General features: G+C 45.4%; 1 protein-coding gene across 1 annotated transcript in view; it reads left to right on the top strand.

Annotated features, from left to right (window-relative positions):
• The window catches only part of WNT10A (Wnt family member 10A), a 92,241-nt gene that overhangs the window by 53,449 nt on the left and 25,673 nt on the right, over positions 1 to 13,119 (top strand). Inside the window, exon 3 of the mRNA XM_061609339.1 lies at positions 3,434 to 3,810. Within this exon, the coding sequence (XP_061465323.1) occupies positions 3,434 to 3,810 (377 nt within the window). The remainder of the gene's footprint in view (positions 1 to 3,433; positions 3,811 to 13,119) is intronic.

Raw genomic sequence — 13,119 nt, 5'->3', positions numbered from 1 at the left:
TCCCCTATCCCCCATCCTGGAATCGGAAACTTCAGAAGAGGAGGGGGTGATGCTTCCCCCCTCACCGCGCACACGCAGACAGCTGAAAAGACAGGAGAGAAGGGGGGGAAGGTGGGCAGTACCTGAGGGGCAGTTAAGGAGGAGCGAAAGATTGCGCGCCCGTTTGGCCCCTTCTTAAAGAACAGGCGGGAAGAAGTCCCTTGCTCTGTCAACTTTCTCCCAATGCCGCAGGACCTGTATCCCTGTATTGCTTCATGAGAAAACGCAGTCTTTGTTTGGACATTACCCTAATAAAACACAAATTAACTACAGCCGTTGATCTGGTTCCTGAGTCACATCCTGGGCCTGACAAGAAGGTTGCTACTGGATACACATAGAATTGTACCTGGCTATTTTTAAATCACACAGAGGGAGGGAGGTGTCCCTCACCCTCTTCCAGTGGAGGCTCTGTGGGAGGAATTTTCTGTGGAAAATGTACATTTGCAAGCCATAAAATGAATTGGCACAAACCAATCGCCAGTGTTTATCCTTTTGCACCAGGAGATGTAGCAACTTTGCACTGGCTGCAGGCCTATTTTTACTGTGCCATGGAGCTTCATATATTGCCCGAGCTGGAATATCAGGTCGAGGCTCTAAACTGCAGCTATGCCGAGTATTCCCCTTGGGGACATGATTTTCAAGCCACTTTGCTTCTTGGTGTTGGTGCTCCACTAATGCTGGTGCTCTGCCCAATAGCACCTGACCTGATGGCTCTTGTTTTCTCAGGGAATGTAGCTTATTGTCTCTATGCCCATGCATCATCTTTGTGCCCCAAGCACTTAATTTGTCATTTTAGGGACATGAGCAAAGGGGGACTAGATTTCCCCATCTCTGTAATTTTTACCTTGTGGCTTGGTGTAATTTTGCAAAATGTTTTTCAGTTTGCTCCAGAGAAGCGTGGGGTGTCTCTGAAGTGTGTTAGGGATTCTTTATTGAGAAAAATACTAATACCAGGCACACTTTCCTGAAAGTCAGCTGGCTCAACACTTCTGGTCTTCCTTTACAATGTGCAGCTGCAGAGTGTTGGGTGTGTTTCAGTGCATGCTTTTATTTCATACAAGCTGATTTTGAAGGCTAAGGAGAAGAAGCCAGGCCAGTGCCCTGGGTTCAGCTAAGTGTGCACCGTAAACATTCCAGTATCTCTGCTATGTCTCTTGGGGAAGATGCTATAGCTCAGTGGTAGAGCATCTGCTTTGCATGCCAAAGGTCCCAGGTTCAATCCCCAGCATTTCCAGATAGGGCTGGGAGAAACCCCTTGTCTGAAACCCTAGAGAGCTGCTGCCAGTCAGTGTGGACAGTACTAAGCCGGATGGACCAATGGTCTGGCTCTATGTAAGACAGCTTCCTATGTAGGGTTCGGTCATGAGAGACAGTGGTATAAAATGTGTTCCTTGAAGGTTTTGAAAACCACTGCTGTATGACAGAGCATAGGTCCCAGGAGTAAAGAATGCTGCTGCATGAGAAGAGGGCTGACTGGTGTTCTTTGCAAAAGAACCAGCCCTAAATCCAGCTTCCTCTTTCAGGGCCAAACTAGATGTGGAGGATCAATGATTGGGTATCTCAATGCCTTTTTCTTTGGATGAAGTATGTGGATTGGGACCACAAATCTGGGGGAAGCCAGTTGCCTTTTCCCCAACTTAATCCCTTCCCCGAAAGTCTATTAGCCATGCCCCCCCCCAGGAAGATAGGTATAATACAAGTATTTGTCTCCCACCCCCTCCAGGTGATAGAGGTTTGGGGCATGAGTTAGGGGTTTGGGGAATAGGTGAAGGGTTAAACTTTCCTTCCTCAGTGCCCCAGCCCAGCCCTCAGTCCAACCCCATCCACCAGCAGCTACTTTCAACCAAAGAAAAAGACACTGGGAGATTGGATCACAGATCTTCTATATCACATTGTTGTTTGACCCTTAGGAAAACAACAAAGTATGTTGCCTTGATAAGGAGGAAGTAGTGTTCTGATCCCAGCCCCTCAGGAGGACAGATAAAGGACTAGTGTCATTTTATTTCAGACAGCTGCTCAGCTTCAAAGCTTATGCATTGCTTGATTGTCCATTCCCCTGTCTGGTGGCCTAAGGCCTATGGATGCTATCTTTTCAAACAGTCTCTGTTGTCCCTGTGGGGGATTAGCTCCTAGACCTCTATACTTGTGCATGTTGGGAGGTGAATGCTGTGGCTCTTGTTCTCCACCTGTCTAGCATCAGACGAGGCCAGGCTTGTGAAATCGGTCACTTTTGGTGAATAGAGATCACCTCCAGATGATGAAGCAAGAATGAGTTGGTACATTGGAAAAGATGTGGTTCTCTCTCCCCCTTGCTCCTTACAAGCCATTGCTGTGCTATAAAGTGATGTGTGTGGCCAAGTGGGCTTTTAAGAATTGACCTGGCTGGGAATGGACTGGTGACTTTATATGTACAGTCTGTAGCAGGTATCATGAGACATCAGGAGAGGACTCAAGGGTGGGGGTGGGGAGGAATACAGGGGAAACACAAACCAGGAACCAGCCTGGGTGTTCTTGGCTTCTTCCTGACGTTCCTGTCTGAGCTTTCAGGAGAAGGAGAGGACCAAAGGATTGGGTGAGCCAGCTCTGAACACAACCTGCAGCTCCATACCTTTCACAGCCCAAATTTGTAGAAATTCCTTGCTGTTCTCAACTGTTTTGGCCATTGTTGAATGCTGCACCTTCCTCCTATACGTATGTTACTGGTTAAGTATCCGATGTTCAGACTCTTGTGTAAATTTAGCCAAACTTGTCATTCTTCATTGGGCCCTCAACACTTTTATTAATCTATTTATATTTTAAAGGTATTTTTATGCTGCCTTTTGGTTCGCGGACTCCCTAGAAAGGTTACAATAAAAGAGAAGCAAGTGTCAGAACAGAAATACAAAATGACAAATTTAAAACAGTGACAGCTGATGCAGCACCAAATGCCTGCTGAAATAAGAGTTTTGCAGTTGTCTAAAAGCCATTGTCAAAGGTGTAAGGTTAACCTCTTTTGGGAGGGCATTCCTAGCTCCTGTGGCTTGAAAAGGCCCTGTTTCTCCTGGACCATATGTCTAATAGCAGGGAGGAACGGTGAGGACTCAGTTATTGATTTAAACTGGGGTTGGGGAACCTGTGGCATTCCAGATGTTGTTAGACCCCAACTCCCATCAACCCCGGCCACCATTGCCAATGGTCAGGGATGATGGGAGTTGTAGTCTAACATCATCTGAAGGGCCATAGGTTCTCCATCCCTGATTTAACTACATGTTTGAGCAATTAAACCTTCACACAACAAACAAGCACATAGCCTACTGTACTGTGCCAGCGTAATGAAGGTTCTCATGGTATATCTGTGGCAGATCACTGATGAGCTTTGCAACGGAGATTGAGTGAAATATGTTCTTTCTTGCAGGTTTCCGGGAAAGTGCTTTTGCCTATGCCATTGCAGCTGCAGGGGTGGTGCATGCTGTCTCCAATGCATGCTCTTTGGGCAAGCTGCAGTCATGTGGCTGTGACCAGAAACGCCGTGGGGATGAGGAGGCTTTCCGCCTCAAGCTGCACCGTCTCCAGCTGGAGGCCATGAACCGAGGCAAAGGAATGATGCATGGAGTGCATTTGGAACACATGCCAGCTGAGGCCCCCGGCCTACAAGACTCCTGGGAATGGGGAGGCTGTAGCCCCGATGTGGACTATGGGGAGAAATTTTCCAAAGATTTCCTAGATTCCCGGGAGACCTACCGAGACATCCACTCCCGCATGAGGCTGCACAACAACCGAGTTGGCCGGCAGGTGAGTTGAAGGCACAGCAATGGGGCAGGCAGGGTGGTGGTGGTAGGAGTCAAGACTTTGAGCTTGAAAAAAACCCTAAAGTTTCTGGGAGGGAGTAAAGAACCTAGTCAGTTCCTGATCGATAGAAGCAAAGAGGCTGCTCGTTCCAGCTCAGCCGCTCATCTAGCTGGTTGCCTCAGAATGGTTTGTACTGGGCTGGAGTAGAAGCTGGCATCGCTGAGGGTTGCTTGGTTGTGACTTCTGCAGATTTGCACAAAGGTGGTATGAGGGCAGGCAGCACACCAGCTCCTCATGCAGAGACTTGAGTCACATAGTGTACTGTGCTTGTCTTCTGCCAGTGCTGAGTCCCTACTGGAAGCAATCTGGGGGCCAAAAGCATTGAGTGCAGTTTGTTTGTCAGCAGAATTGATGTCATGGTGAGGATTCTCCTGAGCCACCACATCTCTGCTTCCCTGATGCATGCACTTCAGGCGAAGCAGAAGTGTGGAAAGTGCAGGCAAATGCTTGTCCAGATGCACAGCCAGTCCCAAACAACTTTTGGGGGAGGACATTTGGTTAGTAGGTATATGTGTCTGTGGATGGGTATGTCTGTATTTATTTCAAATACTTATGTCTTGCTTTTTTACCAGAATATTCAAGACACCAAATAGTAATATCTCATAATCAGGATTCCATTCAACCTGATTTCAGGCTCACTGGAAAGTACATAGAGCTTCCATTATTAGAAGCAATTTACTTCTAATTGCTGGATGCTGGAGGCAAACAGGGTCTTTACTCTGTTTATTTATTGGTTGAATTTGAATCCCAGTGTTCCCCAAAATGGAATGACTATTCTGTTATGCCTTGTCTGTGAGATTGACATGGCATTTGGCTGGACAGTATGCGTGAGAGAACACTGGATTAGATGGACCCCATGTCTGTTCTCTTATGCTGCTTGGTGGATTTCTGCTTTCCACAGAAATCCAAAAATGTCCAGAAATGCAGCAGCATCCTGCCCAGCATAGACAGTAGTTTTGAGACCTTGAAATCTTACCATGCTGTACCTTTCTGAGTGGCACAAGGAAACAAATTCATAAAGCAAATATAGAAGGCTATGTTTGCACTTCTGCCAGCTAAAATGTATGCATCCCTCACCTGCAGAAACTGTACAGTGACCAGCTCTAGCACTATATTTTCCTGGTATAAACTGCCTTGTGTTGCCACAGTTGAACTTGGTTACATGCACTTAAAATTCTGTCCCTGTGAATGCACAAACACCGTCTCCTTGCACAAAAGTAGCTCATGATTAAAGCTACTGATCCATTTATCTGCGTACATATCTTGGGAATTTCTCTGTATTTGGAATACATGTTAAATACATTGAGGAACCATCAAACTGCAGATACTAGAGATACTTTCTATACATGCATCTGACAGAGTGGATTCTGGCCCTTAAAAACTTAAGCTATAATATATTTTTGTTAAGGTGCTATGAGACTCTTTTTCCCCCTACATGGTGCGTACTGAGATGTAGATCAGTCAGTACAGTAACCCTCATCTTCAGTCAAGCACATCATTCTACTGATTTAGGTTTGAATGCTAAAATATTGAATAATAGTTTAGGTGGGTGGCCACCCATGAACTGGCTAGGTTCAAGCCTCTTTATTCTCCCACAATTAATAGTTCTACAAGAAAATCCAATGAGAGTTACTAATACTAATTCATTACCTGCAATTAAAAAGTGGTTTTATAATAACAAAAGATGGATGAGAAGTTAAATGCTAAGGAAAGAAAATGGGAACAAACATTTTCAGTGAAAGTAAGTCTGGCAAAAATTGCTCATTCACCTCTTACTTGTATAGCAGAGTTGGGCAATCTTTTTCCCATTTGAGGGTCACATTCCTTTGAGGGTAATCTGTGAGGCAGTGTAGGGAGGACCAGTCAAAAGTGAGAAGGGTTGAAGCAAAAGTGGGTAGGGCAACCCCCTTTCTCTCTCTTTTTGCCACCCTCTCTCTCTCTCTCTGGTATCCCTTTTTCGCTCTTTGCCACCCACATGAAATTAGGGCAAGAGTCTCAGGTTGGTCACTTGTGTTGTAAAGGTACATCTATTTCTAATAACATGCAAAAAGAAAAAAAGGGGGATATGTGCATGGACTTGCTGACTACCTCCAGATGATGTATTTATTGCAGATTCATTCTGATTTGTTTGTGGGGAAGTTAGATGATGTTGCATCAAAGCAAGTGTTGTCCCACACTTTCTAGTGCATTTTCCCATCACTTTCCTTATTACAGCAAGTCCAGTCTTTGACACAGTGGGTTTGTTACACAGGACTTCGCAAACCAACTGTAATGGCACAACCTTAATTTTTTGGCATGTGATTGAGTTCCACCCGAAAATAGTGGCAGTCAGGAAGTGCCTGCAGTTAGGCAACCATTTGGTTAGATTGATTTATGTGGCTTTAAATTCTGAACAGAGTGATTGACTGGAGGACCTCGTAAGGCTACTGTCATTGCCAACCATATAACCAAAGATATCCACCACTGAATAAGAAAGGACAACATTCTTCAGCAAAAAATAGCTTTTGCTAGAACTTCCGCACTTGGTAAAAAATGTGATCGCTCTGTGCAAGTATTGAAATAGGCATTGGACACATCCAACTTCATCTTAACTTTAATTTATAGGTCAAAATTCAAAACCAGCACCTTGAATTGTGTCTGGAAGACAGCAGGAAGCCAGTGCAAATGTTGAAGCACTGATATAATGTGCTCCCTAATTTAGAGAGGAAGATTACTTGACAATGAAAATATTTTTAGTAATTTAACGGAAATAGTGTTTTAATTACTGTGTAGTGTTAGGGTTAGGGTAGCATGTGCAAGTGAAAACTGAGCAGTATTTAACTGCAGATTAAATCATATTGAAGCATGACTACAGACAAAAAAGGTTTTTTACTTTTTCACCCAATATGATGCTTTCTCTATGACCTCTCAGTGTGCATCCTTAAATAAATGCTTTTAAAAGACATTCCTAAAAATTAGAAATCATAACATTGTTGAATTCATAAGACAGTTTGCAGTGATCCTGTGTTGTTGGATACAATAACAACCTGCAGCCTTTTACTGATCAGTTTATTTTATTATATGCGTTTGAAGTGGCAATATCTGAAGTGGCCAAAGTGTGTGGTGAATTGAACTTCATTTTAGCCACACCACTATAACTATAAAGTCAGCTCCAGTGAAACATCAGTATTTGCAATACATCACATTAGGATACAAGGAGGCCCAAGGACTGGGTTGTGTTACTTACAGGTAATCTCAAAAAAGTGGTTACAAGAGAGGATAAGTGATGTCCAGTCCTATAGAACCAACTTCTGTTTCTGTGTGTTCACAGATTATAAGGAGCAAGGGTTGGCAGGCCCAGATCCTTACAAGGCTCCTTAAATATTTGCCTAGAAGGGATCATGTGCAGGACTTTGATGTAAAAAGCCATATATGGTGAATCTTTGCCTTTTGTGTAAATCTTAAAGGTACAGGAGTCTTCTCACATGATAAGGAAAGAAGCAGGTCCCCAGTGAAGTGGGATGTTGTCCAATTGGACTGTTTTCACAATCATCTGTAAAAACAGAAGATTGCCTCACTGATTTCTACCATTAACTCAGGCGGGGTGTGTGGAAGGTGTGTGTGTGCGTGTGCACATGCACGTACACACAGGGCCAGCCCTACTGTTAGGCAAACTGAAGCAACTACTTCAGGCACCAAATGGGGAGGGGCAACAGGGGCAGTCCTTCAGCTGTTCTTTCTGAGCCTGCTGATCATGCCCTTCTGTTGGAGGACAGAGGTTTGTATTAGGGTTGTGCACAGCTCTCTTGATCTACCACATGAGCCCTATCTGTGGGCCCAGAGGAGGGCTGATCTGCCCTGTCCTGACCAGGGGACCACCCTCTCCATCCCGGATCCGTCCCCCAAGCCATTTGGGGGCAGGGCTATGGTTTTCTAAAAGCCTATTTTAATTTAATGGATTTATCCCCCCCCTGCAGAGTAGGCAGGTGATGTGGTGCTTCTTTGTGAGTGGATTCTCTCCAAGCAGAATATTCGGGAGGATGGTGGTGGCACCATTTTGTCCTTTGCCTCTGGTAGCAAAATGTCTTGGGCTGGCTCTGTGTGTGCATGCATAAGTTTCTCTGTGAGCATGTGTGGCCCAGTCCTTGGGTGGGGTGGGGGCATCCTCCGATATCTGTTTTCTTAGAGAGGCTTATCTCAGACATTTAAAATTATTTATATAGTCTATTAAGATAGATACAGCATGAACCACAAATAAAGCTCATTGTAACAGAGAGTGTTATGGTGTTGTAATGACTTAGGAAGCCGATTCAGCAGCCTCTCTTGGTTTAAAATGAAATGGCCAACAACATCAAAGCAGATGCTGCTGTTGCTATTTTTTCCTTCTGTGGTTGCTGCCACTTAAGTATCAACAGTGGGCTTATGTGCTCAACGTAGACATGATATGATCCCTAGAAACTGCAACTACGTAAGAATTGCATAAAGCGGAGATGCAGGAAGAGGCGAAAGACTGGCAGTGGGATGGTGGTGTCAAGCATAGCAGAAGCACCACTGAAAACGACAGCTGCAGCAGGTCTGAAAGAGGCGACATCCGAAGGGAGATGCCTCAGTTTTAATTTACACTTTTTATTTGATTTTACTACATTTATATTCCATCTTTCCTCCAAGGAGCTCCCTCCAGGTGGCATACATGGTTCTCCCCCTTCCCCATTTTCTCCTCACAACAATCCCATGAGGTAGGTTGTTGTATTATACCAATCTAAATTTTTGCCCTGCATCATCCAGAGACTTTGATAGTAAAGAAATGAGTTCCTAGCTAAGCAGAGTAGTGTCACAGATAGTTTTTGCTGTTCCCTCAGCACATTAGGTGGTGGTGGCCCCCTAACTTCTCTGATGATCTTTGCTTGGGCAGAAAACACTTATTGTAGTCTTGAGGCCTAAGTGGGCCTCAAGGCAAACATCCAATCCCCTGATTTCTCTCATTGTGTATATGCAGGGGTTGTACTTTATGTGGCTTTAAGGGCAGTCCTTGCTGTTGCCTGATCAGAGGAATGATTCAAAGATGAAAGGGGACCCTGAACCACCCATTAGCTGTGCAACAAAGGCCCTCTGGTGTGTGAGGGCAATAATAAGGCATTCTTGGTGTATGCGTGAGTTAAGGGAAGAAGTTTAGCTGGTAGCCTAGCGGGGTGGGCAGGGAATCTAGATACTGTGGCAGAGGCTTTTCCCCGCTCTTGACTCAAAGTAGTGGCTGGATACAGACCAGGCTTTCTAAATTGTGGAAGCTTATATTCCCTCCACCTTCATTTGTTTTATTTATTTATTGGATTTCTTAGTCGCCCATCTGGCTGGCTAACCAGTCACTCTGGGCGACGTACAAAATAAGCAAAATAGCATAAAATGACACATCAGTACAATAACATTAAAATCTAAAAGCAATGATGTTAAAATATAGCCCACCCCAAAGGCCTGCCTGAAGAGCCAGGTCTTCACAGCCCGACGGAAACTCATTGTAGAGTAGGGTTGCCAGGTCGGAACCATCCAAAAACCTGAGAAAATGGGGGCGGTCCCTAGTGATGTCAGGGGGTGGGCCCTAGTGACATCACAGGGCGGTCCCTAGTGATATCATTAAACATGATACATTGTATCAACCACAGTTGCTTGGAGCATACCATTCAAAAAAAATTCTCTGGAGATTAAAATAGAAATCTTACCTAAAATAGGGTGTTCCTAGGTCCATCTGAAGTGACAAGGTCATTCTTTCTCACAAGCTTAGGGTGATGCAAAATGGAAATGGACTGCCTTCAAGTTGATCCCAGATAGGGTCTTCATGGTAAGCAGTACTCAGACAGAGGTGGTTTACTATTGCCTTCCTCTGAGTCTGAGAGGCAGTGACTGGCCCAAGGTCACCCAGGGAGCTTCATGGCTGTGTGGGGATTCAAACCCTGGTCTGCCAGGTCACAGTTCAATGCCTTTAGGGAACATTTAATCTAGTTTACTTGCTTCTGGCAAGAAGGGTTTACGTGCCCTCAGGCCAGGCCATTATTGGAAGAAAGGAGCTTAGTGTTGCAGAGACGTTAGATGGGAGCACAGATAGATGCCCCTGAAGGCAGCAACTGTAAGCATGCTTATTAAGGAACTAAGCCCCATAGAACTCAATAGGACTTACTTCTGAGTAGATATGGTTGCAGCCATGTTAAGGACAAGGGAGGGCATTCTAGGCAAAACAGACAAATAATTGGGTGTCAGAACAAATTAAACCAGAACTATCACTAGAAGCTAAAATGATGAAACTGAGGTTATCATACTTTGGACACATCATGAGAAGACATGATTCACTAGAAAAGACAATAATGCTGCGAAAAACAGAAGGAAATAGAAAAAGAGGAAGGCCAAACAAGAGATGGATTGATTCCATACAGGAAGCCACACACCTGAACTTACATGATGTGAACAGGGTGGTTCATGACAGATGCTCTTGGAGGTCACTGATTCATAGGGTCGCTATAAGTTATAATCAACTTGAAGGCACATAACAACAACAACAAACCTCCCTGATAGACTGTGGGAATGCTGTGGACACAATATATTTCAACTTTAGCAAAGCTTTTGACAAAATGCCACATGATATTCTGATTAGCAAGCTAGCTGAATGTGGACTGGATGGAACAGCTATTGGGTGGATCCACAGTTGGCTACACAATCATATTCAGAGTGCCAATCAATGGTTTCTTCTCAACCTGGGGGGGGGGGGTAACTAGCGGGCTACTATAGGGCTTGGTCTTAGACCCAGTGCTCTTCAACATTTTTATTAATGACTTGGATGAGGAGGGGCAGGGAATGCTTATCAAACTTGTAGATGATGCAAAATTGGGAGGAATACCTAATTCCCTGGAAGACAGAAACAAAATTCAAAGGGATCTTAATAGGCTGGAGCATTGGGCTAAAAACAGCAGAATGAAATTTAACAGGGATAAGTGTAAAGTTCTACACCTAGGAAAAAGAAACCAAATGCAGTTATTAAGATGGGGGATACTTGGCTCAGCAATACTACATGCAAGAAGGATCTTGGGATTGTTGTTGATCACAAACTGAATATGAGCCAACAGTGTGATGTGGCTGCAAAAAAGGCAAATGCTATTTGAAGCTGCATTAACATTTGGAGGCAATATGCCTCTGAAGGCCAGTTGCGCTTATTTATTTTATTTATCTATTAAACTGATATCCCGCCCTTCCTCCCAGAAGGGTCCTGTTTGCAGGCTTCCTATTACGGTTGGGGTGAGGAACTAGATGTTCTTATGTCCTTAAGGGAACCTGAAAACTACTGAAAGGTACCAGGAGAATAGATGGGCCCAACTCCTGCTGTGCAGCTCCCAGCACGGGCGGATGAAGCAGGGTGGCCAAGGCAAACTAAGACTCCGAGCCCTGGCCTGAGGCAGGATTGGACCAGATGCGAGGATCCGCTTCATTTACCCAGGAATGTTGGATGCAGACCCATGGGTGCTCTCTAGCCCAGTGCTGTCTGCACTGGCAGCGGCTCTCAGGGCTTCAGGCAGGGGTGTCTCTCAGCCCTACCTGGAGATGCCACTGAGGACTGAACCTGGGCCCTTCTGCATGCGCAACAGTTTCCCTAAAAATAAAGTTTCTAGTCCTTATGGTTCTGAATGAAGGGTGATTTAAACAGGGAGCTGCTTTATACTGAGTTAGGCCATTGGTCCATCTGGTTCAGCATCAGCACTGTCTACAGCGACTGGCAGCGACTGTCCATGTTCTCTACCACTGAGTTATGGCCATCTTCCCTTGATTTAAAAGGGGGGGACGGGCTCTGGCCTGCAGGTCCCCCAATATCACCTGCTCCACAGGCTCTTCTCAGGCGGGAGGGTGTTCAGCACTGGGCAGTCTCTGCTTGAGGAGAATTTTGAAAGTGCACATTGGGCAGGCTGGCAGCTGACCCAAGGCATCTCCTCAGGCCACTGACCCACAGACAAAGCCAGCTGGGGCCTCAGGTTGATTTGGCTGCTGGTGGTCAATGGCTCTTGACAGACAAAAAGAGGCTTCCTACTCTGCTGCGGGGGGCTTTGCACGCACACTGAGAGGTTTAACTTCCAGAGTCTTGAGTGGAGGCAACTCAATGCTGAAAAAAGACTAGAAACTTGTTAGCAGAGTTAGGTTTGGGATCAAGAGCAGACCCAGCGCTGATGTGTGTGTGTGTGTGTGAGAGAGAGAGAGAGAGAGACTTTTCCTGTGAAGTAGCAGACGTTTACGCTGCAGCAATAACTGAGGATTCAGACTTAGTAAAATAAGGAACAGCTTGCTTCATTGAAGGAAATACACAATAGATAGGAAAGGGATTCTAGTTCTAGTAAACTACCTGCATTGGAGGTTCATGGACCTGACATGGCCTTTGCCCTCATGCTGCAGGTGAGAGAGACAAAGCAAAGACATCTCTTCAAGAGACAGAGAAGAAGCAGGAAGGAGAGAGTTGGAAGGTGTGGTCAGCATTCCTAAGAGGTATCAGTTTTCAGGAAGGAAGATGAGCATATGACCAAAGGAAAGGCACAGCCTAGCAACCTGGAGGTCTCCTCTCTGTCTCCCTGCAGACGTGGAAACACCCAAATCGAGTTGCATTTCCACAATTCCAACACAAGTGATGCTTAAAATGGAAACTGTGATTTATAGGGACAGGGATTAGGAAACAGACATTGTTCCTGGGGAACCTGGCCTGGTTTTCCCTACCTTCCATCTGCAAGATTCTTTCTTTATTTTAAGACCCACTCTGCACCCACCTGTTCCCAGGGCTGCCAGCTTTCTTTGGGTGGCAGCCAGAAATTCAAGACGTAGAACTTTCATTGTCACAGAGATGAGGGGACGGGCCTGTTCACCTGCTGAAGTTCCATACACACACAAACCCAGCTGGAAAAATCACATGGCAACCTCATCCTGCTATACATTTTGCTTATTTAAACATTTGGTTTTCAACAATCCAAGGAGCAGTGGCAGACATGAAACCACCAGCTTTCCACAATCAGAAAAGGAAGAGGGGGGGCCCAGGGTGTGAGAGTGTGTGTGATGGAATTTCCTCCCCCAAGGTGTGGTGATGGCCAGAGACTGCTGAGCCCCATCTGTCAGGCCTCTCTCTCTCTCTCTGGCCTCTCTCTCTCTCTCTGGCCTCTCAAGCCTCTCTCTCTCTCTCTCTCTCTCAGGCCTCTCTGTCTCTCTCTCAGGCCTCTCTCTCTGGCCTCTCAAGCCTCTCTCTCTCTCTCTCTCTCAGGC

The sequence above is a fragment of the Rhineura floridana genome, chromosome 2 (assembly GCF_030035675.1).
Source record: "Rhineura floridana isolate rRhiFlo1 chromosome 2, rRhiFlo1.hap2, whole genome shotgun sequence".
Lineage (NCBI taxonomy): Eukaryota > Metazoa > Chordata > Lepidosauria > Squamata > Rhineuridae > Rhineura > Rhineura floridana.
Note: the sequence above shows the minus strand (reverse complement) of the source record. Positions and strands in the feature narration are given on the sequence as shown.